The 27082-nt window shown below is 32.7% G+C and overlaps 1 protein-coding gene across 1 annotated transcript in view; it reads left to right on the forward strand.

Annotated features, from left to right (window-relative positions):
• LOC129806303 (zinc finger protein 771-like) overlaps positions 1-27082 on the forward strand; it is a 50886-nt gene that overhangs the window by 12391 nt on the left and 11413 nt on the right. The window contains exons 2-7 of the mRNA XM_055854776.1: positions 2780-2890; positions 4683-4854; positions 5254-5544; positions 6155-6324; positions 10310-10475; positions 26294-26377. Of these exons, the coding sequence (XP_055710751.1) occupies positions 2780-2890; positions 4683-4854; positions 5254-5544; positions 6155-6324; positions 10310-10475; positions 26294-26377 (994 nt within the window). The remainder of the gene's footprint in view (positions 1-2779; positions 2891-4682; positions 4855-5253; positions 5545-6154; positions 6325-10309; positions 10476-26293; positions 26378-27082) is intronic.

Here is a 27082-nt window from a genome sequence, read left to right on the forward strand (position 1 = left end):
TTTTATGAAAGGGTGAAGTTTAGACTTTCTTCTTAAAGGTAAAGGGCTCAGTGACATTTATTTGTTTAATAGCAATTTTTGTCTGTCCCGAAATACCCAATTGCCCCGAAATATACCATTCCTACTTCTTAACATTTTTGCTATTTTGAATAAAAAATTATGCATTTTTCGGCAAAAATCTTATTCTGGATAGAATAGGGAACATAAATGTTTGTATCAACAAAGAAAAAAATAATTTGAGAAGTCATAAGCCTGTTTTAAATTTGAAAATGATAAAAGGTGTCCCGAAGTACCACACGTTACCCTATCCGAAAGTTGTCTTTTTGTGGATACCGGTATCCCATTCGTCTTTGAGGGTTAAAGGGATTTCTGTTCAGTTTTAACTTTTTTACTGATCCTATTTCTAATTTACTAATGAAAATAGTTTGTTCGTTAACTTTATATAGGGGAAAGCGGGGATGATCGGGATACTTTTTTGTGTTTTAACTTTAAAACTTTATTTCAAAAAATCAAGAAATTGCATTGGTTAGAATTTTATATGGCCCATAGTTTACCCACAGACAGGGCTATCAATGGGTTAAGTTGTAGAGTACTCGCACTATGTTACAAGTGTCCCGGGTTCAAATCCTCTTACCAGAAATTTTTCTGGCATTGTAGGTGTTCGAATAGCATCCAGTGAACGTAATAATTTCCTCATCCTTTTTGATATATTTTAGGTAGTAAAACTTTATTGAAAACACATCATTTTACGGAAGCATATTGATGACGGAAACTTCAATTGGCCCATATGTTTATAGTTTTTACAAATAAATACTTGGTTGTTTTGTTTAATTTATTTTGGTATATTTAATGAAAAACTTGTCATGTTTGAAACCATCCCTATCTTTTATATTCCTGCTCTCCTCTATTAAGTTTTGGTTTATTGTTAAAATATCAAATACAAATTTGCATTTCATGCTTCAAGTTGCCCCGCTTTACCCTAAGCACTAAACTATTAATTCAATGACTAAAAAACTAAATTCTCAGATTTTTAATGGAATTTTAATGCTCAAATTGTAGAAAATCTGTAGAACTTTCAACGCCTTCACCTCCCATGTGAATATTATCAAAGTTCCTTGTAACAAAATTTTAAATAAAAGCCTTGTATACCTTTTCTTTCACAAAGTGAGTTTAAATTTGTAGTTTGAATTAGGGGTCAAATTCGGCATAAGATGCAAAAGGGTGATCTATGGGGATATTGATGCACATTACCAAATTAAAAGGAGGAAATCGCGATGTGCAGACTTGCTTATTGTATTCGCGAGCTAAGAATAAAAAAAGAAGAATCAACTGCCCGTGCCATTGTTATCGTTTTCTTTTTGTATATTTTCTGTCGGGAATTTAAAAAGAGATATTTTACTACATATTCAAAAGGAGCCGCATCCAACTAAAGAATCGTGTGATGCACAATAAAGTAACTAATATCGAGATTTCAATACCTTTTCAGGAATACGATACAAGCTGTACTTGATTTCTATACTTTTGAACAATTTTAATGGGATCTCGCAAAATCTCATTATTGATGCCCATTCTTGTTTACTCCTTTTTTTTAACAATATTTCTTTTTCTATATATACATATTTTCTATTATGAAAGTAGCATAATATAAACTATGATTGCCGAAATACAGTTAAAATGTGTCTCATTATCATAATTTATTGCGCCTTTTGCAAGAAATAGGTATTGTTCATTTTCATGTCAATTTTCCATTGACCAAAGGGAATAATATTCTGCTGCTTTTTTTTCCTAAACAACAAATAATAAACTTATGCACAAGAACACATTGTTCAAGTAATTCTTCCGAAACAACAAAAAAAAACCACGCGATTCCCAATGAAATCATCAATAAATTGCAATATTTTTCTTTTTTGCTGATTAAATTTCAATAGGTCTAACACTTAAGTCGCATTCTGAATTAAGAAATTCTTTAGCGTACCCGGAGATTCTTCTTTGCCGCTCTGGCGCGAAACATCTGAGACTTGAATTCTTCGACTGACAAGATTTTCTGATATATTTCACGATAGTGAGAAATAGCAAGATATGGGATTTCACTTTCATTGAATTAGTTGAAAGTTTTTTTCTTCGCTGTTGTAGAGAATTTTAATTTTCTTGCACTGAGAGCACTCACTCTGAGTGATGTGATTCAGGTTGTTCTTAGCTTAAGACTTCTCACTTTAGATGGAACAGTGATTTTTTAATAAAAAAGTCACAATTAATTAAATAGACGATTGATATTTAATTCATCCAGGATGCTTATAAAGCTCGATTGAGTTGCAATATTCAGGGCCCATTGCCGTCTTAGTATTAGTAATAGGGGAAACTCGGGCATCACTGAACACTAATTTTTATTTCTAAACTGCTTGATTATCCTGACCATTTCCTCAATGGACGAGCATCCATATAGTGCCTATAAATTCTTATAGGCCTTGACATCTGAAGTCTAATAGGGGAGACCGGAGCAGAATAAACCACGGATAAAATTAGGCAATGTGGGTTGTTGAAATACATATCGGGCTTATTGAAACATGTTTTCCATAAATTATAGTCAAAGAAAATTTCATTTTCTGACTAATTCTGCACCGGTCACCCCTTTCTCATTAAAAAATCGCAATGTTCGGTGCTACCCCATGTTCGATAGTACCCCAATTTCCCCTAAACCTTTAAAGCAATGGAAACTTTATTAAATAAAATAATTGAGAAACAGACAATACTAACATTTTTTAATGTTTTTTTTTTGCAGATAAGGCACAGATTTGGATTATATGATGAAATTTCTGCAACTAATGGAAAACGTGTTCGACACTGTAACTGGATAAGGTTTCTGAGGGTTTCAGAAACTTATGGCTCAATGGTAAGATGCAGACTTATCCTCTGTTTTATAAATTCTTGTTGTTATTCTTTTGGACAATTTTCTACGTGTTCTTGAACAGTTGAAAATTTATTAACCAGTAAAGAATTAATAAATTGCAAAATTAAGAAATTGGGAGTAGGGCTACATTGATATACGATTTTTAAAAGTGATCCTTTTGGCAAGCTTCTGAAAATTGGTATTGTTTTTCTAATTGAGTTCAAGTAAATACATAATTTAGTACTGTTTGGCTTTGTTCTATAAAGAAAAACAAACAAAAAAAAACGTAATCGTTTTTTTTTAACCAAAATTAAGCTTTCTGAAAATTTCAAATATTTAAAAATCTGAAATTATCCACAAAAAGGTTACAATAATATAGCGTCGCTTGGATCAGGAGTTGTCATAATTTACATATCACCTAAATCAGCAATTCTTCTAAAACGGATTTAGAACCAAAATAACCTGGCTTTAATTAATCTCTTGTCGGTTGTTTTTATCGGAAATTGTTGTAATTTTCTTATTATCACGTACACAAACAATCTTTATTAAAATTTGATATAGGGGAAAGTGGCCTGACTTTGAATGCTTCAATTTTTCTATTATTTCTATAAGCTAGAATTACATTTTGTTAATCGAAGTTTATAGATAATAGTTAATAGTATTAAGTATAGTTCACAAAATAGAATTTTTGCTTTGAGAAATAAGAAAAAAATTGAAGCATTCAAAGGCTACCTCATTCAAAGGCAGATCACTTTCTCCTATATCAAATTTTAATAAGGATTGCTTGTATACGTAATAATAAAAAAATTACAACAATTTCTGATTAAAACGTCTGACAAGAGGTTAATTAAAGCCAAGATATCTCTTGGCTCTAAATCCATCGGTTTCGAATTATAATTACATCCATTTTATCCTGAGCATTTGATGTGTATTAAGCTTTAGACCAACATTTACCGGTTCAGCTGTAAATTTTGAGCTTTTCAAAGCATCAGAAGAGCTTCTGAAATGTCTCCTAACTTGAGCCTTCACTCTTTTGATGTATATTTAACTTTTGATCAAGATTTCCCGATTTCGCTAAACATTGTATGCTTTTGAAAGCTTCAGCAGAGCTTCTCAAACCTCTTCTAACTTGAGTCTTCGCTCTAAATCACTAAATTTCGTGTTACGACTGTATTTACTTTATCCTGAGCTTTTCACGTGTACTTAACTTTTGATTAAGACTTACCGATACCGCTGTAAATTTTGAGCTTTTGAAAGCTTAAGTAGAGCTTCTCGAATGTCTCCTAGCTTGAGTCTTCTCTATAGATCTCTAAATTTCGTATTAAAACGTTATCCTTATTGTCCCGAGCTTTTGATATGTACTTCACTTTTGATTAAGACTTACCGATTCCGCTGTAGATTTTAAGTTTTTGAAAGCTTTAGCAGAGCTTCCCAAATCCCTTCTAGCTTGAGTCTTCGCTCTAGATTTCTCCATTTCGTATTACAACTGTATCCATTTTATCCTGAGCTTTTGTTGTGCATACGTAACTTTTATCAAGATTTAACGGTTCCGTTGTAAATTTTGAGCTTTTAAAAGCTTCAGCTTCTTGTATGAAAGATTGCTCGTATAAGGGATCAAAAAGGTCACAACTATTTCTAATCCAAATGACTTTACGATAGGTTAATCTAAGTCAAGATTTTGTGGGAACTACCCAAAAAGTCTTCTTCAAAATTTTCAATTTATTTCTTAATTTTAAAAAAGTTTTACGATTATTTACAGATTTTAATTTACTAATCAATTTAAATTTTTCTATAGGTAAATATAGTTTGTACTAAAGTCAAGGGAGAACCAATCTATGAAATTGTGAAGCCAATTCCTGCTCATCAAGAGCTAGTCGTATATTACTTGCCTGAGCGACCGGAGGAACTTTTCTTCGTTAGAATGAGAAATACTCTGTATCGACAAACGATGGATTCAATAATTGAAGGTACAGTCACTTCTCATTTATCATTTTCTAAGGGGCATTTCACTAGCCAATATCAACCAGGAATTTTACGAACATAGTGAAATTATTGGATATATCGCAAATATTCTGAATTCTTAATAATCATTTCTAGAATCTGGCAAGTTCTGTTTTAGTGAAATGTCGTCGATTATATCACCAACTGTCGTATCAGCATTATGATAACTTTTCAAGGAATGATTCTCTTGACTTCGATCATTTTATTATCAAAAAAGATAACTAAAGTCACTAATCTAATCAACAGTAGATGGAAAAATACAAAATATTCATTAAAGCAGATACAATAGTTGGTGTTGAAAATTACTCATGTCACATTGTTATTTTTAGCCCTGGATAAAAATAACCTATTTTTGCAATATCTAGACTCGCCTCTGGACTTGTCGATGTCTCTCATGTCGCGAGTCCTGCTGCCCATTTCACCAATATCCGGTGGTGAAGACGAGCACAAGTCAGTATCTGGTGAATCTTCTACGTCATCATCTGCCGCTAGTTGTACAGGAGATCTGATAGAAACAGGGATGCTGAGCTCAATCCACAGATGCTCCCCAAAGTCACGCACAACGCGTGGAGAGCGGGCCCTACTTCCATGTGAAGTATGCGGAAAAACCTTCGATCGACCTAGTCTGTTAAAACGACACATGAGAACTCATACAGGTTGGTGCCAATTTAATTTCATGATGAATGATATTTTGTCTAAAAGGAATTTTTTTGCTGAGTATTTTGTGGTTTTTGTTCATATACAACATATCAACAAAAACCACTGAGGATAAGTCCTTAGAGAGCGATGGGTTTTTTGATAAAAAAAGTATTTATCGCTGGTTTCTCTTTGGACGTTGCAGAGACACAAAAGCATAACACTTGTATTTTCCTTAAACCCATACAGAAATTATTTCTGCAAAATACCTTTTAAATAGAAAGTTGCTGCAAGATCATGTTTTTATCACATTTTTTTACTACTTAAAATTTTCAAATATATTTAACCTTTCATTTTTAATTTAATAATTCAATTTATCGAATAATATTGTCGAAGTATTTAAGAATTCAACACACTCCTCTTATCGTAAATTCTTTAGTAAATTTACGATCAAATGGTATAAGTTGAATGCGTATGCGTGCCAAATGAAAAGAACTTGAGAGAACTCGTTAAGAGGAATATGATGAATGCGTCAAGTCAGGGAATTTGCAGATGAATAGTTTTGTGTATTAATTAATAATCTCCTAATATGTACGAGTTTGCTATCAGTAAGTGAATGTTTTCTTTTAGGTGAAAAGCCGCACGTTTGTATGGTATGTAATAAAGGTTTCAGTACATCAAGTTCATTGAACACACATCGTCGAATACACTCCGGCGAGAAGCCACATCAGTGTCAGGTGTGTGGGAAACGCTTTACGGCCAGCTCCAATTTATATTACCATCGAATGACTCACATTAAGGTATGCTACTTTTTTCATAATCTCTCCAGCTATATTTATGATAAACTTGTCTCTGGTGTGTATGAAAATCCTGAATTTTAGTTTTAAATCTATGTAGGGGAAGGCTTTCAAACGTCGGACATACTCTGGCTTCGAACACTTCATATTTTTCCCATATTCTTTTAATGAAATTAATCTATCTTAAGTCGCACATTTCCTGAAAAAAATAGGGCAGATTCATTAAAGGAATACGGGAAGAATATGAAGGGTTTGAAGCCAGAGTGTGTGCGAAGCCTGAAAACCTTTCCCTAACTACCCCTCATTTTACTCAAAGGTTGACAAAAATAACAACATAGTGCATATCACTCATCTTGTAGTACAGGGGCGTAAGGTGCTGAACACACTTACGGCTTAAGGGCAGAATCACATTGACAATAAAATACTCGCCGTAGCCTCACCGTATTTCGTTAATTTATGCATTTCCATTGCAATTCTTACGCAAATTTACCGCATTACCGCATCGCATTGTCATACAAATCGTGCGCTCACCAAAACGGTATTTTTATGATCACCAGATGCAAATCTGCTTGGTTTTGTCCATTTGCACTTGCATTTCGGAGGTTCAGGATCAGTAGTATCGAGTTCTTAATCGGTAGACATGGAACCATTGTCCGTTTTGTAAAAGTGAGTGATCATACCGAAAATTTTATAGAGATTTTGAGATTTGGATTTAGATTTAAATTTAAATTTTCTTTTTTCCTAATTTTTAAACAAAATTTCCAAAAATATATTCTTTTTATAAATTGCAATTTAATTTGCCCACCCATACGACTTGTAATCTTGTTGAAGACTCTTTCGCTCGTTCATTCTGTTGAACTGACCAGAATCTCTACTCTCAATTGATTAAAAGTGGTAGAAAAGTCTGTGGAAGTTCTGAAAAGGTTTTATTTAGAAGATGGTATCTTCCCCTTGAATGGGTCACATTAAAACGCATAATTAAAGAGTAGTTAGCCGAGACACATACCAGACAAAGCGTTATAAAATTCTGAATTTCAAGATCTTCACTTTTAATAAATTTCCCTGGAAAATTGTTCTTTGCTCTACTAAATTCAAATTGTTAGCGTCACTATCACATTAAGAATTTTTCACAAGAAGAATAAAAAATAGGCTTTTATGGGGTGTGTCTTGGTTCACCGTGAAAATTACAGTCTTCCATTTCTGTTTTTTTTTTCGTTTTTACTTTTTCATTGTATAAATTCAACTTGATTCGCTCCGAATCAAATAGCAAGCATTTATTATTCCATAAGCAGCTTAATGTTGTACCCGAGGCGCGTTGCACCGCGAGTCTAGCAATGTTACGGAAAATAAGAGAAAGTCACGTTTTGCCATATTTAAAGTATTTTTCCGATATACCACGTCAGTAAAAATTTACTATGTACAGAAAAAAACTTTTAGATATTTTAGTTGCAATTAGACACTTTTAACGTGATAACTTTTAGATGCGGATTACTGTTAACTGCCAAAATATTTTTTTTTTGTAAAAGCGTACAAGTTGACTTCATAAAAGATATAGGGGGGAATGGGGCAGTAGTAAACATGGGATAGCATGAAACACTGATAATTGTGGCTATACTGCTTGGATTTATGTCGAGCATTTTTTCAGTATATAAGGATCCCTATAAGTATGAATTAATGCTACCTCATCTTCCCTTAGAATTGGTCGGTATTTTCGGAAAAGGGAAAAGACATATTAATGACAAATTAGTAATATTTTACCTTTGGAATATAAACAAAGTAAGTTTTAGTATGTGACAGATGTTTAGGAAAAATTTCAAGAGGATACGTTATCTCATTTTACATTAGAACTCGTGACAATTGAATTTAAACAATATGGGGAAGAGAGCCCCCTTTAAATACAGATTTTTCATCTATTTTTTAAACGGACCTGGGTACGAATTCTGAGATGTGTGAGTTTTTCACGTGAGAAACTCACGGCTTTTAAATCGTCTTTAGTAAGAGTTTCGTTAAGTTTTCCTGTAAAAGTGTCATGTAAAATTCTTACAGCACATAAGGAAGCATGGTATAGTTTTCACGAAAGCTTCACAAAAACGCTTACTAAAGGTGATCTCAGAGCCGTGAATTTATCATGTGAGTAAATCACGAATCTCAGAATTCATATCCTGGGCAGCTTTACCATGATATAATTTAGCTCCACAAACCAATTTTAAATATGAATTACAGTAAAAATTTATAAATAGATGAAAAAACAATCTAATTCTTTCAAAGGTGGCCCAATTCAAAAAAAGCCCCTCTTCCCCCTACTCAAATATTTTCAAAATGAAATTCATGCTTCATTAAAATAAAGGAATATTTCTTGATTTTTTAAAACTTTACAGATTTTATCCATCCACATTTTAATTTATTTTCCCATTTTAATTTACTTTCCCAGACAATTTTTTTTGTATATCATTTAAAGTTAAGTCTGTGAAATTTAGGGGCTTGTTTATACGAGGGTATTTCAAAATGCACCCCATTATATTATGCACCGTGAGTCTTGGAAGTTTTCTAACGTCTGTTTGAATTGCCCTCAAGTGTGTCACAGCTAAAATAATTGGACAAACATTTTCTATTTACTTTCGAAAAGTTAAAAAGTTGTTTGAAGGGTACTTCAGAAAAAGTGATACTCTTATATTTTTAGACGGCGTAAGAAAAAGAACTTCTCTGACATACGTTCAAATTTCAAAAAAATCTCAAAAATATTTAAATACGATATCTAGGAAATTATTTCAAAAACTAAACTTATTTTCCTGACTTTCATACAGTTTTAAATAGAGATAAAGAAATGTAATTCAACAAAATGTTTCCTCAGAATAGATAATTCTTTGTAAATATTTCGAACAGTATCTTTAAACAGATTCGGATTTTTTCAGAGGCCATTTTGTACACTGAAAGGCAGACACAAATGAACAGAGGTCTGCTCCATGAAGGGTTTGTTTTCGAACAAAGGAATTTCGAATAAAAAAATCAGCTTAAAAGATCTTAAGGGAGGTACTCAATAACAATATTTTTCTCTTTATAGTCTAGTAAATTTCTTGAAGTAAGGACTTATAGTACCAAAATTCTTATTATCTACTTATACAGCGCTCTTTGTTCCGTCTCTGTGAGTACTAAAAGTAAAGAGGTACACTATTTAACAGTTCTTTTTCTCTAATATGTCTCTCTCTCTCTTCGAATATGTTTTGGAGGTAATCAAGGCAATTATTTCGTTCTTAGATACCTAAGTTCGAAAACCATTTCGATATCGAATTTTCGAAAGTTAAAGTTTTACCACTTCAAAGGATTTTTTGAAAGATTTTGAAATTTAAAATCCGATTGCATCGGATTTAATCGGTCATGATTCGGTATAGTACTCGTAATTTATCTATCTTTCCCAAAATTTCAGAAAAAATTTCATCGAAGTCAGGTGAAATTGTATGAACGAATTTAAATGTTGATCTTCTGAGTGGCATAACGTTTTATGTAAGAAACATATTCCAGAAAAAAAGAAAGATATAAATGAAGGCAAAGTGTTGAAGAGCTTTTCAGTTAGACATATCATCTTTTGAATCTTGATGTTATCTTTCAACTTTATATTGGTTCTCAAACTAGAATACTGTCGAAAGTCTTGTGAAATATAAAATCTCTCAGCCACTAAATTGGATGAAAGTGTTTGAAGACATAGGAACGGGGCATATTTTTTTTTATTTTTACTTTTTTTATAGCAGTGTTCTAAAGATCCACAATAAAAAACTAATTAGCTCCAAATTCGTCTCCATACTGTACTATATGTTGTTTCTCCCCAAAAAATTCCTTTCTAACACCTGTGGCCTTTTGCTAAAGAATGTTCTGATTTTTTTTTTAAAACTATTTTACAGTTCATTGAAAATAATTCAAAACAGTTTGTAAAATATATTTTTGTATTTTTAGATATTGTAATTAATTTCCGGTACTGGATATTTCTTTGTAGGAAAAACCTCATAAATGCGGATTGTGTTCCAAGTCTTTTCCAACTCCAGGAGATCTAAAGTCACATATGTATGTTCACAGTGGCTCTTGGCCGTTCAAGTGTCATATTTGCTCGAGAGGATTTTCAAAGCATACTAATCTCAAGAACCACCTCTTTCTCCACACAGGTAAGTTGCACTTTGCTCTGAATAATTTTACAACTTGTTGATTTCTCTTGAGCCACATTTAGATAAATGTATATAGATTAACAATAGCCAACAATTGACTTTGAGAGGATTTCTTCTGGCCGAGGGGTTGGAAAACCAGTAGGAGGGAAACATGAAAAAATTTATTATTTATGTCTGGTGCATGGAGAAAAAAAATTGTCTTTAATCGCATATATAGTATTCATGAACAAGGGAGTAGCAGTAGCAAATGAAACTTCATTCAATTATTCGCAATAAAGTTAAATCTGAAGAGAGCAGGGAAGAGAGAAAGAGAGAGAAAAAAAAAGAAAATTAAAAAAAAGGAGATCGAAAATATGTTTGGGATCACTAAGAGAATTCGAGTGAAGAAGTAACCCGACAAAGATGTTCTTATCGATAGTCATCCGGTTCAATCTCTGCAGTAGCGGCACGAGATGCTTGAGAATAAAGGTGCAGACTTGGAAATCATTATGTATATGCATACTTATATGTGAATGTAAGGTATTATATATGAATGGAGGCTCCAGAGAAATATGACTATTGAACATTTTCTGAATGTCAGACGATCAAACGAACGCAGAAAAGAAGAGACTAGCGCATGAAGAAAGAATGTGTAGCAAAACATAAAGATAATCACATAGCCCCAAGTATATTGGGCTACTGTGCTCTTGCATCTTTAGTAGCACAATATGAAAAAATGATCTCCTGTATATATTATTATGCTACATATAGTAACATATATAGTTCACCATCTTCAGGATCGAACTCACCCGGTTGACCAAGCTATTCGTTTTTCTTCTCGCATTTTGCGCTTCGTGTTTCTAATTTCCAATTTTGTTTGGAGAAATTATTCAATTAAAAATTATTGCATTTAGAAGAGGAAAATCTCCTAAAATTAAAATTCATTTATTTTTTTATCAAACATTTTGCATAAGTCCATCTCATTCAATCGGCAAAATTGACCAACCTCGAGCTAAAAATTGACAGATCGACATGTTAGTTAACAAAAATCGGCAGATCGGCACGATTTTAGCGAATACTCGGCAGATTTAAATATCAGTTGGCTCTTATGAAATATAGAGTTCGTTTAAACTAGTGTGGCTCGTTTAAATTCGTGTCTCAGAATTTTTTCGAAATTTCTACGGAATTTCTGCGGAAATTTCGCAGAATCGGCATTCTGCACGAGATCGACAAATCTGTGCAAAATCAGCAAATCGGCAAGTTTTACAAGAGATCGTTACATCGGCACCAAGTGAACCGTGAGCGGCATAGTTATCTACCCCTCGTTCATTAATTCATTCATTCTCAACCGCTTATCCCTATTGGGGTCACGGGCCCATGACATCCAAATTAGCAGCCCATGCTTGTCGATCCTCCGCCACTTCAGGAAGATGTTCGGGTTCGATCCCAAGGCATTCCAAGGCAAGATTTTGAATTTGATTCAGCCACCTTGTCTGCCCCTCGTTCCCACCCAAAATTAGATTGAAATTTGATTAAATTTGTTATGATGTTCAAAAGAAGAAGAAGAAGAGCATGAATACGTAAGATAGACTTATGCAAAAAAATTTGAGAAAGAAAAGGATGTAAATTTTGATTTCATAAAATTTTCCTGATATACAATATGTACCTGCGCCATTACGAATAAAAATATTAGTATTAGGTTAGAAAACATGATTAATACGGTTCTGGCCAAAATCCCAAGGGGCCACAATTCCGAGGTGTTAAAATTCTTAAAGAGACGAAATTATACGGAGAATAATGTGTGGAATACTTTCCCAAAACAGAGAAATTTTCCCATTACATCTAGCAAGTACGGGTGTAATCGTGGTATCAAGCGTTGATATTCGAAAAATTCAAATTGAATTTCGAATTTGTAAACTAGTTTTCTTGCAAGATTGCAAAAATTTATAAAATTCCAGAGTAAGAAGATGTTAAAGGAGTTGCTCAGTGATTATGAAGAGATTTTGATAAATCCTCGATATATTTTCAAGATATCCAACAAAATTGAGGCTCGAATTTGACATTTAATATTAAAAGTCTGGAAACAACCGCATTTTTGCGTTCTGAATTTCAAGTAATTCAGTAGATTTTTTAATGTACAAATGAGCAAAAAGTTATTTTTGTTTTTCATAAATAAAAAATTGAGCGGTACTCAATTTAGAAATCTAAAAGTAAGTGATAACAGTCTGGTAAATTTTAGCAAAGAGGTAATAAAAATTTTACATCTTATCTACAACCTCTAAAACCATCTTAGATATAGAATCTGAAGTTACGCTCATTTTGTAAAGATCTACTTATTCACTTAGCTAGATATACCAGCGGGTATATCGGTTCTTCGCATGAATTTTAGCCATAATTGTAAATTTCTGATTTCTGCACTTTAAATTAGCATTTTCCTCAGGAAACTTTACATTTCGGTCCTTAGGAATTTTATTATGACGGTTTATACGGTTTGTATGGTCTTTAGGAGTATTTAGGATGTGTAAGAATAGGGGGGTTAGGATTACAGCACGGATTACTATATTCCTGAATAGTAGATAGAGCTTTTCGTGTCTCATAGTAGTGCACACAAACCATATAAAAGTGCACCCAGGAATGATGCGATTTGATGCTGAGGAATGAAAATGGAGGATTTAAGTGATTTTCAGTCTCGAGAATATCAAGAAGCAAGGGTACGACGTCTTTATTCGTACTTTTATTCACTTTGTTTACACTACTATGGGACACAAAAATGTCTACCTACCATCCAGAAATATAGTAATCCGTGGTTATAGCCGTCGACTGGGTTGACATATGTCAAATCGGCCGTACGCTCTATACTCATTTTAGGACTTAAGCGTTTTTTAATCATTTTCATCAGAGTACTACCCTTCAGAATAAAATACTTACAAGTCCAAGTTCATGATGAAATTGGTACTAATTTATAGTCAGCCGGGTAGAGTCCATTATGAGTATATGTATATGTGTAAAATGTGATATATAATATATGGAAAAATCCAATCCTTACAGCCAGACAATGTGATAGCCGCAACGTTCATCGACACAATATAATTAATACCTCGGGCACTGACAAACGATAATTTCACCCCACATTTAGTAAGAATAAAGGAAAAGAGAAGAACAAGTTAAATCAACTCTGAGAATTTTAGTCGGCTTCTGTATAATGATATACAATATAATAGGGAATAAGATTAGTTAGCAGTAGTGTATTCAATACCAACATGTGGCACTAACTAAAAAAAAAGACAGAAAGAAACTTAAATATCAGTTTTAAAAATATGTTATTCATATTACCATGTGGACCAACGAATTGCAGAGTAGCTATATATGATTTTTTTTATTTAGATATATCATTATGTATCGTCCAGTATATATATCAATATATATGCAGGTATATTTGAAAATTCGAGACATGTGCTTCATTTCAATAGACTTTATAGTCGTTCCGATCAAACGAACATTTGGTGTTCGCTCACTGCCATTTGCCCTCAAGGTATTGAAATTTTATTCATTCGTACATAACTTTATATGTATAATAAACAAGCAGTTATAAGTAAATTGGTTTAAGGTATTTGAGTAGAAGAAGATGAAAAATAGTATCTGCTCTGAATATGTGGCGGTTTTTTATAGCGTTAATTCAGTATCTCTTTTTGTATATCTATCTGTGGTGTGCCCGGGTACAGAAAAGTAATGAACCTCCTCACCATATAGATTGAACTACACATCATGTATCATAAGAGTGGACCATAATAAGGTCTTCAGATATTTAATTTGTGTGATCATACCTTTGTTGCTTTTCTACCGTGTATGAAATATCACACAGTGGATTCGAGAATAATTGCTTTAGAATAAAAAAAAACAAGAACTATCTGGTAACGCGTACTTTATTTTCTTTTAAATCAATTTTCATTAGTACAAGTGTGTCAGCAAATTGCCCAAAAGAATTTAGTATCGGGCATGAAAAATTATTATTAAGTCCAAAAGAACATTTCGTTGTGAAATATTGATCTTTTGAAAAATACCAAGAACTAATAGAGAGAGGGGATGGGGTAGCTTAGAAAAAGACAATACTTCCCAAAGCTTTCGGCTCGGACTTCAAGCCTTCCTCAGTGGTCAAATCTAGAATTTTCTTGCTTTGTCAATTTGTCTGGGGTTCCACAGGGCATCCGAGCCGAAAGCTTTGGGAAGAATCGTCTTTTTCTAAGCTACCTCATTCTGGGACGCTTACCGGTTCTCTATTATTTAAATTATTCGTCGGAAAATACTCAGAATACCAAAATCGTTTTTCGGACGTTCGATCGTTTGTACGAATATTCTCGCGTTTGAAGAAATGACGAGAAGCGCTACCACTCAGCGCGAATGAGTTTTACGGTGTAGAAATGAAACCTTTCAACATTTTTTTGTTTTGTTTTCAAGCTATTAATGGTTTGGTGCGAGAATCGAACCCAAGACCTCTGCATTAAAAAGCCAACGCTTTCTATTTTTGGGTATATTATATCCAATACACAGAAAAAAATATTTCGTAAAATTGTTCGTAAATCGTATAACCCACAAGCAAGTTCGTAAAAGTTTGTACTTTTTTCACAAACATTGTTCGTAACATGATCATTTTAGGAGAATTTTTATACTTTTTCAAACACTTATTCGTAAATGTTCGTAAACACACAAAAAGTTTGTAAAGTTTTGTCACTAGTTCGTAAAGTTTTACCAGAGAAACAAAAAACTACGAACAATTGTCTGTGAAAGAATATATAATGACTGTCAAGTAATCATATTACGAACAATATTTATGATAAAAGTACAAACCTTCACGAACTCGTTTGTAAGTTATACTATTTACGAGCATTTCGTGAATCCCTAATAGGAATTCACAAACATTTACAAACACTTTTACAAGATATTTTTTTCAGTGTAGGGGAATTCTGTAACATTTCGTTCGAATATCAGGAGAGTCTTTTCGAAAAAGCGATTCTGTAGTCGTGACATTGCTATTTTAGCTTACCTGACATTGACAGAAGTCTGCCAATTTCTACCACTTCAAATGACAATGATTTTTATTAAACCAATCAACCAAGACGAGTTGTATTTACAGAATATCAAGAAAATGTCCCTGCAGAAAAAGCGATCGCAGCGCCATAGAGGATGCAACACAGAAAACTAAGTCTCTATGAGACTATTAAGATCCAAAGATAATGGTCTTTTTCAAAAAGGTTTCTCAAAATCAAGTCCCAGAGGCTGAATTTTTAAAATTTTTAAATGAAAATTTTAGAAAATATAGTTTAAATGTTGTTAACGGTGGCAGCCAAAATCCCGGAATCCAAAATCCTGAACGCCAAAATCCCGAAAAGGCCAAAATCCCAAAAGCCAAAATCCCGAAGGCCAAAATCCCGAATTTTCAAAATCCTGAAAGGGATGAAATTAGATAGAGGAAAATATTTAGAATAATTTCCCAAGACACAGAAGATTTTCCTTTACCTCCAGCGAGCTCGGGTGCAATCGTAGGAGTACCTATGACACTTATTAAGAATTCGAGATTTTGGTTTTCGGGGCTTTGGCTTTCGGGATTTTAACCGAGATCTAAATTACCTATATTAAGTTCTTTTTTTGGCATTAATTATTTCTTTTAATATTTATTAAAATATTTCAGTTCTATCGCTCTTTCTGATTGGCTAAAGCTTCAGAGCATTATAAGCTTTCAAAGCTATAGCCAATCAGAGAACTCAATTGATTTTAAATATTTTATAAAATTAGATCTTTAATTATAATGCACAACTCACATTTTTGTACCGAAAAATTTGAGATTCTGTTATAATTTTCATCCGCAAAATTTCTTACCCCCTACAACTTAAAGCTCTCTGAACAAGAAATTGAATTGACATGGGATCAATACATGAATAAGTTACGTGCAGAGCCCATAAGTTCAAGCACTATCTTCCAATATGAAAATTCTAAGAGGGATTTAAAGTTGTTGCAATATTTGCCTGGCTTTCCTCTTAATGAATATATGTTCAGAGGTTGTTTGAAAAACGTTAAATATTAATTGCAAACTTCCTTTCCGACATGGAGTTATATTTCGTTCAAATCTGGCAAATAGCAACATCAATGTTCACTTATATTTCATACAGGGAGCCTATTCTTCAACCGAAAGCCATTAAAAGTTCATAAAAGGAGAATGTCATTCCATTCATGCAAGCTTTAGGCAAATTTGTAACGCATGATAGTTTAAATCAGCCATTCAACTCGATATGAATTGCCCCTTTTAACATTCACTGTAATCGCGTGTGTGATTGAAGATCAATCTCTTACTAATGATAAGTTGATCATCTTTCCCGTTTGCAAACTGGTTCAGTGTACATATCCGTGGTATAGCACTAAGATTTTTATTCCATGTATTTAGCTGAAATTTCTATCTTGAGATTATTTAAGTAGTTGAAGTCCACTCGTCATATATAATAGCATAATGTGACTGTTTTGCATATTCAATTATCACAGCTATTATTTTCACCAACAATTGCATTCAATTATATTTAACAAAATAGAAACGGTAGTCATGCTGCAAAGAAAAGAAGCCAATTGTTATGGAATTTAAAAAAAAGGGAGCATATGTAGGATATTTTATTTGGAATTTTATTTCTTTTGTGCCAAGTGCAGAGCCACTTGTACTTTTCCTAATTTTTTGATGTAGGAATATTCGTGAGACACCTTCAATATTATGTATGTGTAGACGTATGCAATAGGATACGAACGGCGTATAGCTTGAGGCAGACGAACAGTTGAATATTTATGTACCTAATTTTGTAAATAACCGACGCACCTGTCTCTTCTTTAAAACTGACTTTATGGTTCTTCCTATTACTAATACATAAGATAATAACTCACCCAAAAGACGCTTCACATCAATTATAATATCCAACTGTCTTCATTGCACTCCATTGAGTATTATTTTCCACAATATACCTACCTACACCTTCCAGGATCAACAATGTGCAGGGGTGATCATTCATATAATTTCTCTTCCTTTCTACCTGTCTTGGGTGACTTAAGAAATTGTTTTTTCATGTTGTCCGTTTTGAAATACGGTCTATTAAGTCGATTTTGGGGCATTGGAAAGTCATCATGAAGTCAATTCTCACAAAGCACCAGAGATATGGAGTTACGATCTGATTCAAAAACTTGCTAGAAATTTTAAAATAATTTATCATAATTTAACTGTTTCATTTTAATAGTAAATCCTGGGTAAAAAACGTCAAGTGCACTTAAAAGGAAAGAAAAGGAGTACTTTGAAGGATATATGTTGATATCTCTCACTATTTCGCCTAGGCGTAGGTTTGTGTCATGGGAAAACCAGGGGGTGACATTAGCTCTGAAAAATGCGACCGATTTTAGTGTATTTTTTTCTCTTTTCGTACACATTTCACGAGATATCTCCAAAACTACGTAGGTTGCCAATTTGGGGTTTTCGGTTGCCTCTTCGCTATTAAATTGGCTTTTATTTTGTATTAGTATTATTTGCTAATTCATTATACAATGACAGAAAACAGCTATTGAACTCAAAAGTTTTTTCGGCTCACTAGAAATATATGGGAAACATAGGAAATATCATGCTATTAGGGAAAACTAACTATTTCATAGACTGAGATGTGATATCGTGAGCGGAACAGGAAGCTTATCTTCAGATTTGTGACTGCTACGCACTCCTTAATTCTAGACAATCAATTGTATAGGGACATTTATTGTACACAGGGCAGTTTGTCCTATTTGATTATTTAAATAAATTGAATTGAAAATTGAAATGTAACGCGCACAAAGAAGGTAGCGAGGAAAAATTTGCTCTTATTAGAAATTAATTCCTTCCGAGGACACAAACCTAGGAGGTTGTTTTGTATTAAGAAACAGATTAGGAGCACAGTTTGTAGTAGGACTGTTCAGCCTAGAGGTGTTGGAGGGATAAACACCGTCCTGACGAAGACTCTTTTAAGCCAATAATGGTAGCAATCACTGTTCAGTCGGGGTGGTGACTCTGAGAAGTGCTGTAACGGTTAACTTCGGCATTGTTGATATCTCTGTCCATTCTCTCTCCAAGAGTGTTTGTACTCCTGATGGGACGGATGGAACGGTCGGGATGGACGTCCACAAAAATCGATTTTTGGCGCATATGATATTCGTGATCTATGAGTGTCAAAACGTGTAAATCCAAAATTTTGATCCGATCTGCCGAGGTCGGATTTCACATAAGATAACAAAAGCTGAGATTATAAAGAATCTCAGCTAAAATGTCAAGCTCCTCGGAAGGACCTTTTAAACATTTCAATGCGGAAATTTCTGAGACAAGATTTGAATAGGTAGCATCATTAGGCTATAACTCAAAATTTCAAGTTTTGAATTATAAATATCCGAAGACCGGAAGTTAATATCTCTTACCGTTCAGGTTTTAGATCGAAAATCGATCGAAAAACGATTGATCAGAAGTTTTCGAACAAAATAAATCGTTTAAGTTTAGGGTGGAGCCATCGCTTATAGACGTTACACACTTCTGGATAGCTTGCAAAAATATTAAGTTTATACTTAAAACCGATTTTGGAAACGTACAAAAATTATTAACCTGGTAATTTTATAATTTTCGAAATGTGTTTTAGGTGAAAATTTAAGATTTTTCCATGCCGTTCCTAGCATACGAAAGTGATGACTCCACCCTATATACTGATTAAGTGACGATAGAGTTCGATATAATCGAGTTTGAAATTTCTAAACCATTCCAGAAAATTCAAATTTAACCAAAATGGTTGAGGAATAGGACACCGTCCAGAATGGTTTAACTTTGATCTCTGAAAATGCGATATTGAAAATTTTTTGGACATAGGTACGAGTCTATGGACGAAATATGAGCATGAATTGCATCCAAGACGGAAAACTGAAAATTGATATCTTATGCGGGCTTCAGACCTAAGGCTTAGCCATTTGGTTTAAGTTCTGTAATTTATTGTTAGTCAAGAATTAAAAAAAATAAGTAAATAGTAAAAAAAATAAGAAATGAATGCTATGGGCAAATGACACATAAAATCCTGGAAAACCAATAAAATTGGCTGCAATTTCTAATTTTTAGACCTTCGAGGACTAGGCTAAAGCTCAAGTCTGAATCCAGTATTACTGTTTAAATTAAAGTTAAAAAAAAGCTGATTATTGTAATATCGCTCTCTCTTTGAGTTCGAACAGTAAAAATTATAACTATTATTTTTTTCCTGTTATTCATTTTACGTACAACCATCTTAGATGATAAAATTGGGTCCCGGTCAAAATCCCGAATTCTTAAAGGTTGCACAGCTACTCCCACGATTGTACCCGCGTTTTCCGGGAGCAAAGGCAAATCTTCTAGGATATTATTCTAAACATTTTCATCCATATAATTTCATTAATTTCAGGATTTTGAATATTAGGGATTTTGGCCTTCGGGATTTTGGCTTTCGGGATTTTAGCTGCCACCGGATAAAATTATATAAATGAGATTCATTCTTCTAAATAGTTTTTGAATTACCGAAATTTAATATGTTACTGGTATTTTATTAATATTTCAATTAATTAATTATTTTATGTATAGAAACATTTGAAAATACATTGATATTGAACACATTACTCATCATTTCTCAATGTTTATAGCATCGTTATTGGCGATATAATAAGTTTATTAAATTTTGAAAAAAAAAACTGACAAGGTAGAATATTATTTTTTTATGAATCTGATGAAATTGATAAAAAATTAATGTTATTCACTTTTAAAACACGTTCTGTTGTGGGGAAGAGTCCGACAGTGAATTCTTAAGTGCGAAGCCCATAAGAATGAAAAAAAATCGACTAATTGGTTTATTAATTTATAAGGTAGCTGGCAAATATGATGTCTTCCGAACCAATTAACCATTGATGTGTCGCCGTAGAGAATTTCATCTGAAAATGTTGCAAAGTGATTTTTGCATAAAGATGCTGCGAATTACTCCAACAAATGCGTCATTAATTTATGTGGCTGAAGTAGATGAAATTGATATTAAATGAGATTGTTGAACCAGTAAAGCTGCCAACAATAATGTCTCCTTGTGTATTAATGCCATGTAATGGAATCCACATTCTTCGCACACGAAGGAATGGTATAGCTTTAAATCTCTAAAATTGATATGTAATTCATATCATTTGCGAAATAGAGTCACTAAATAAGAATGAAGGGGTAAATTAAGCTGTAGCTTCTTTCATCCACCCACGCTGCAGCCTTAATCGATTGTAAATAAATGCCACAATAAAGACTTAATGAGTCCGATAGAGCCAAGAGAGAGGAAAGCTCCGATGTGAAGAAGCAGAGGATGACGAACAAACAAAACAACAATTTCAATTGCAACTTAATTTAAATTATATCAGCAGTCCCATAAAATAGCATCCTTTTTGTATCGTGTTATAACATGGTAAACTTTTGTATTTTCTTCTTTAATTTCTTTCTCTTTTCAAAATCACTTAAGTATATAATGGAGTAGAAACGAGAGGCAAGATTGCCGATACTTTGCCATGTTTTTGCTTTAGTCCATCTTCTATACTATTCATTTACTTGTGTCTTGAAAACTCTGAAGAGTACAACTTCTTGATAGAAACAATTAACTCTTAATGCATTTCGAATCGACCACTTGTACTATGTAAATAAGGTGATATCGGTATTTGGCAAATTTTCGATAGAGATGTTAAATATTGGCAAGCAAAAGGAGTAGCACCCAAGCACAAATATTTATTTTTTTATCTTCTCCCGTATTTTATGTTCCATTTGTTAGTCTCTCTTTTTTATTGCTCCAACTTCACAGACACTGCATTATATATAATCCTTCTATTTTTTCGATATCTACTCTGTAAGAAAAAGTATGTCACATCTTTTGTTTGTGGTTTGTCAAAATATTTAAAAAATATAAATAGTTTTGTATAATTATCGGAAAAACATACCTTTTATAAACTTTTTACAAACTTGTTGACAAACTTTTTCCTTCAAAGTAACAATTTTCTCTTTTTTATAAACTGGCTATGTACAGAAAAAATATTTTGTAACGTTGTTCGTAAATGTTTGTGAATTTCTTTTGGGACCCTACGAAGTGCTCGTAAATCTTATAATTCACACAAAGAAGTTTGTAAAAGTTCGTAAGTTTTCACAAATATTGTTCTGACATGATCACATGACGAGATTTTTTTTCTTTTACAAACATTTTTTAGGAAAGGTTCGTAAACACACATGATTGTAAAATTTTGCTATTAGTTCATAAAGCTTCTCCAAATAAACAAAAATGTACAAACAAATATTCGCAAAAAAAAACAAAAAATGCTCGTCAAATGATTATATCACGAGAACAAACTTTGTAAAAGTACAAACTCTTCTTGAAAGAGGTAGAGATTCTAGTCCATTTCATTTGGTCAGAGCTTTTTAATTTAAACGCATCAGGGATTCACGTCCAATTTAAGTTTCCTCATTAGATTTAGGTTCAAAAATAAGGGGCGGTCCCTAAACAATAAACTGTAAAGGTGACCGCTGCATCCAAGCCTCTCTTTTAGGCCCATTATGAATTACCTAAAAATACCGTATTAAGGATAGGGTATTAAGCCCTATTAGCCCTTGCCGTATTAAGTCAGCTCCTTCTCCGAATAAACTCTATCAAAGAGACCGGCTATAGTCCTGATAATTCAACTTGAGCCAGTACTGCTTTACCAAACATCTTCCGTTTCTTCCGTTTCAAATTTCTCAATGCAATTGTACAATTGGTAAATGGATTTTTATTAATTGGTAAATGGAGACAGGATGGACAAGGGGACTCCATCCTGCCTTCATTATCTACTGTTTAGGTTTCCTGCAACCTGACATTCATTTGAATCAGGATTAAAGGCCATTAGGGCAGCATCAATCATTTTAGATGGGGCTATCAATTGGTTCAGGGCTTTTTTCTCTGCCTTTGTAGTATTCCGCAAGGGACAACATTTATCACTTCTAGAAATTCTAACAAGTTTAAATCTAAATGAATGAAACTACTTGTAGCTGTGCTTTTCCTTTCTGGACAAGAAAACATAAAATTCTTTAGCAAAGCTTTCTATAAACGGCTTTCTTTAATGGACAAATTGTTGTCTAATACATGGATAATTTTACAACGAATTTTTTCTTTATTTTAAAGAGTTTAAACAGTCCTGAACTGAATTTTCAATTGAATTTTATTGACTTCTCATACGGTCATCGCCGTCTTAGCGTCGATTCTAAATTTCGGGATCAAAACGATGGAAGATCCCTTCATTGGTGGTATATTTCGGGACCGTACATACTCTTGTAGATAATTTGCGCGGGATGATGGATGGGAAGATTTTCTTGATCTTTATGAACGCTTCCTTTTAAATTATCAAATTGTTTGTGATACGTTTTGGAAACGTTACTAATAATTTTTTTCGTTATCACGAATGTTACCATGAATATTTAGGAATATGCCCAAGCTGTCGTTTAATCCACAGGTCATTGATCACTGATTTCTTTTAGTGATTTGTCAAAGTTAAAACTAAAAACGCTTTTAATTCCCAATCTCTCGACCGAATCCAATAAATTTGTATTGTTTTGAAAGGCCTTGGAATTCTTGACAATTTTAAATTAGTTCCAATAAGTTGTGTACCACTAAAATTATATTTTATCCAACATTTATTTCATGCCTTACGCGGATTCGGTTCAAACGGTTTTTGACAGTGTTATCGAAGTTACGTAGTTCGAGCATTCTGCAAAGTCTGGGTTACTTTACCCTTTATTTTTCAACACTAATTTATACAGTCATCCCAAAGTATATTCTCATGCTGAAATGTTAAGCATACTGTGTGTTTTTCACTTTCGTGCATCTCTTTTGCTGGGTAGTAAAGTGATTTTTATTTAACAAAATGCATATTTTATATATGGTAAGAGAAATAAATAAATCTGAACAATTATTGATTGTGGGAATAAGCAATTGAATTCACATCGAATAATTATTAGGTTTGAAAGAAGAAATTAAAATATATTGAATGGAAATTTTTTTCTCATTTTTTTTTCTCAAAAGATGGTTAATATGCAGGGAAACTGTATGGAAAAATGAACTTAAATTTATTATCATCATGTGGAAGTGTATAATTCAATGTTAAAGTTCATTAAAAAAATCCACATAGATGAATTGTTATTATTGATTTAAAAAGAGAGAAGGAAATTACTAATTGATTTGAGAATGTGATATATATTTATATATAGCAAACAATCACTTCCTGTTGAACTTTATTGCCGTACACCTTTCACGTGAATTGATGTCTCTCAAATTAAGGCAAATATTTAAGATGTAGCGAACTGGGTCTCCCGGCGCTTCACACCTCCGGACGCGGTATTTACTGCCCATCGGACGCATATCAATGTGTTTCAAATTGGGTGATTTAAAACAAGTCTCTATACGAGTTATATGGGAATCTTTTTCTTCTCTCACGAGATTTGCTATCAATAATGTTTCTTTTTGGAGAATGTAGATTTTTTTCTATTTACTGTATTTAATATTCAAATAGAGCATTGCAAAAAATCTATCGTTTTTCATTAGAGCTTTAGAATTAAACTGCGATCAAACTAGGGCTATGTAGCCACCGTTTTTCTGGGAGTAACAGTATAGACAGAGTGAAAGAGAGCAAAATCTGATAATTTTATTTAATTATATCTACTAAATTAACCAAAAGAATAAATGTAAATTTATTTTGATTTTACCAATTTAAAAAAGTAGTTTTAATAATTATTTTTTCCTATTTCTGTTCTAAACCTTTTCTATTTAATTCAGATAAATTAGATAAGAAATTAAAAGACATTCAAATGCACTTTTTTTTGAAAAAAAAATCCGTTGCGTTTCCCAAATTTTAAGTCCATTGATATTCTATTAAGATTCACTGTCAAAATTTCAAAACAATTAACCGAGACACATACCAACTGTACATAAACACGTTCTAATGAGTTTAGTCATTGCAGCGCAATAATTTAATTTTAGTCATTTTCTGTATGGTGTGAAGCAAGGTTCCCGCTTTTTGTTAATCACTATTTTTCCAATTTTTAGTTCTTGCAATAATCGCAATAAAATTAATTTAAAAACCCTGGTAGCTTAGAATAAAGAAATAAAAATACGAAGGTCTAATTTTCGCTGTAAGCCGAGACACACACTAAAACAATTCATTTCTTTTACAAGTTGGGAAGACTGGGGCAAAAAGTCACAAATCGAAAAAGTCAATATCTTCCAAGATAAAAAAGATAGCGGCCTAAAATTTTTTCTATAGATAGCTTCCATAGACCTTCTTCAATGTCGTTTCTTAGAATTCAAACAAGGAATTTATAAAATAAAAAATATCGAAACTTTTAGCTCTATTTTTGAAATATTTTCCTTGCAGAAGATATCAATTACAAAATTACTTTTAAGAAAATTGCTCTATAAATGTATTTACTTACAAACTAGAATAAAATGACTTTCAAATAGTTGTAGGCGGTAAATTTCCTGTAAAACTGCGCTAATTAGAAATTTCTGGGGCGCTCGGGTAGCTTGAAAAAACTAAAAAAAAATCGTTTTGTGACTTTTTACCCCAGTCTCCTCTATAATAACATTTTAAAAAATGTTAGTAAATCGTTTCTTGAATTTAAAAATGTAAGAAAACATATTTGAAAGAATTATCAGAATTAAGTCGACTAGTTAATAAACTCAACAGTTATTTGGTAAGTGCCTCGGCTAACTGAAGAAACTTCTGAATATAATACTTTTTAGCGTATTTTAAAAGCTCTAAAGTTCACACTCCACTTGCATAGCTGTCAATGAACATTTAATAATTATTATTTTCTCTATTTTTGTTTCAAATTTCCGCTTAGGTTTTCTGCAAAATTTAATTAATTCTTTCAAAATACACCGTTACATTTTATAAATAAAAAGCTATTATTTAGTCTAGTAATGATTTGGTTACATTGTATTGTAATCTTTAGTTGAAATCCGAACAAGTTGAAGCAATAAAAGAATTAATTGGTAGAAAAGGAATACAATCCATAATTTTATTTTAATGCATCGATGTTTTTTATGCACTTCCGCTCAAATTAAGCATGGATTTGCAAATAAAAGCTCTTTGGAATATCAAGTAACATGTTTCTTGTATTGAGAAACAATAATTATGTTTGTAATTGGTAAGGTTAAATCTTTATTTTGTAAAGTATTGCAATTTCTTCACATAAGCTCTCTCGCGTCTTTATGGATTTTTTTTTCAAACTATGAGATAGTTGGGAAGAAAAACCTTTCTGAATTCGAAAACTTAAGTATTATTCATCTTGTTGTATGCTATTCATTGAAAGAAAACTCGTGGAATCAATTAGACTGAAGCTTCCAATGTACATTAATTTGAGAATTGTTTTATTTACAAGACTGTAGGTTGCTGTATCGTATTAGAACCATTATGGAAATAGATTTAGATAAATGTATAGTCGACCGACAGTTGAGTATATGGATATGTGGCGTGTAAAAAAAAAGAATAGATGTTTTCGATCATATACAATCCTCAGATTATTGGATAGATTTTAACAAGTATAAAAAAGGGAGTAATAGGCCAAATGAGCTAATAACTTTCAGAAGCAATCATTCGTACTCAGTAAAAAATGTCCAGCACAAAAAACACCTTTACAAGGCTAATATATGGGAGAATTATGACAGCTAATCTTTTCTTTTAATTTAAATTTTTCGAGATGGATATTGAGGCGTCATTATAGAATAAATTTTCTGTTCTTTCTTCAGGTGACAAACCTCATGCGTGTGAATTGTGCAACAAGAAGTTCGCCCTTGCTTGCAATTTGAGAGCTCACATGAAGACTCATGAAGGTAAGAATACCAAAGAATATTGAGGTAGAGGCAATTACAACAAAAGTTTAAGTAGATATCTTGGGGCCGATTAGGTGCAATCATTTCAATGGCACGTTCTGGTCCATTAGATTTTCCTTTTATTCTATTTTTCTTATGATGCTGTTCTCTTAAAATAGTACCAGAAGTTTGAATAGTTTCCAATTGACCCTATTTTGTTTAAATAAATGGGAGAAAGGGTGTGACGTGATGATTAAGTCTTGTTTCACACATTTTTAATAACTTTATGACTGTCGATATTCTATAAGAATGTCGGTTGACTTGTCTTTTATTGTTAAAAACAATATTCTACGTATTCGGCATCCTTAACAGAAATTTAGTGAAATAACGATAAGCTGGTATGGGAATAACCTAATGGTGCTATTCTAATGGAAAATGAAAAGGGGAAATCTTTCTCCTGAACGATATTTTAGTACATGACTGTTCTAATCTGCTACTCTGTAATCAACTTTTCTTTGTGTTGGTTCCTGTCACGACTGTTTGGTGGTTTTGGAACACAAGAAGAACTGTTGAAAACAGTCGTGATACAAATCAATACAAGGAAAAGTCGATAGCGCATACGAATACAGTCATGTACTAAAATAATTTTGAGAAAAAAAATCCCCATTTGAAAATACAACATTTTCCCTTACTAATCAAATAAATATTTATTTTTTTATTTATATT

This window comes from Phlebotomus papatasi, chromosome 3 (assembly GCF_024763615.1).
Source record: "Phlebotomus papatasi isolate M1 chromosome 3, Ppap_2.1, whole genome shotgun sequence".
NCBI lineage: Eukaryota > Metazoa > Arthropoda > Insecta > Diptera > Psychodidae > Phlebotomus > Phlebotomus papatasi.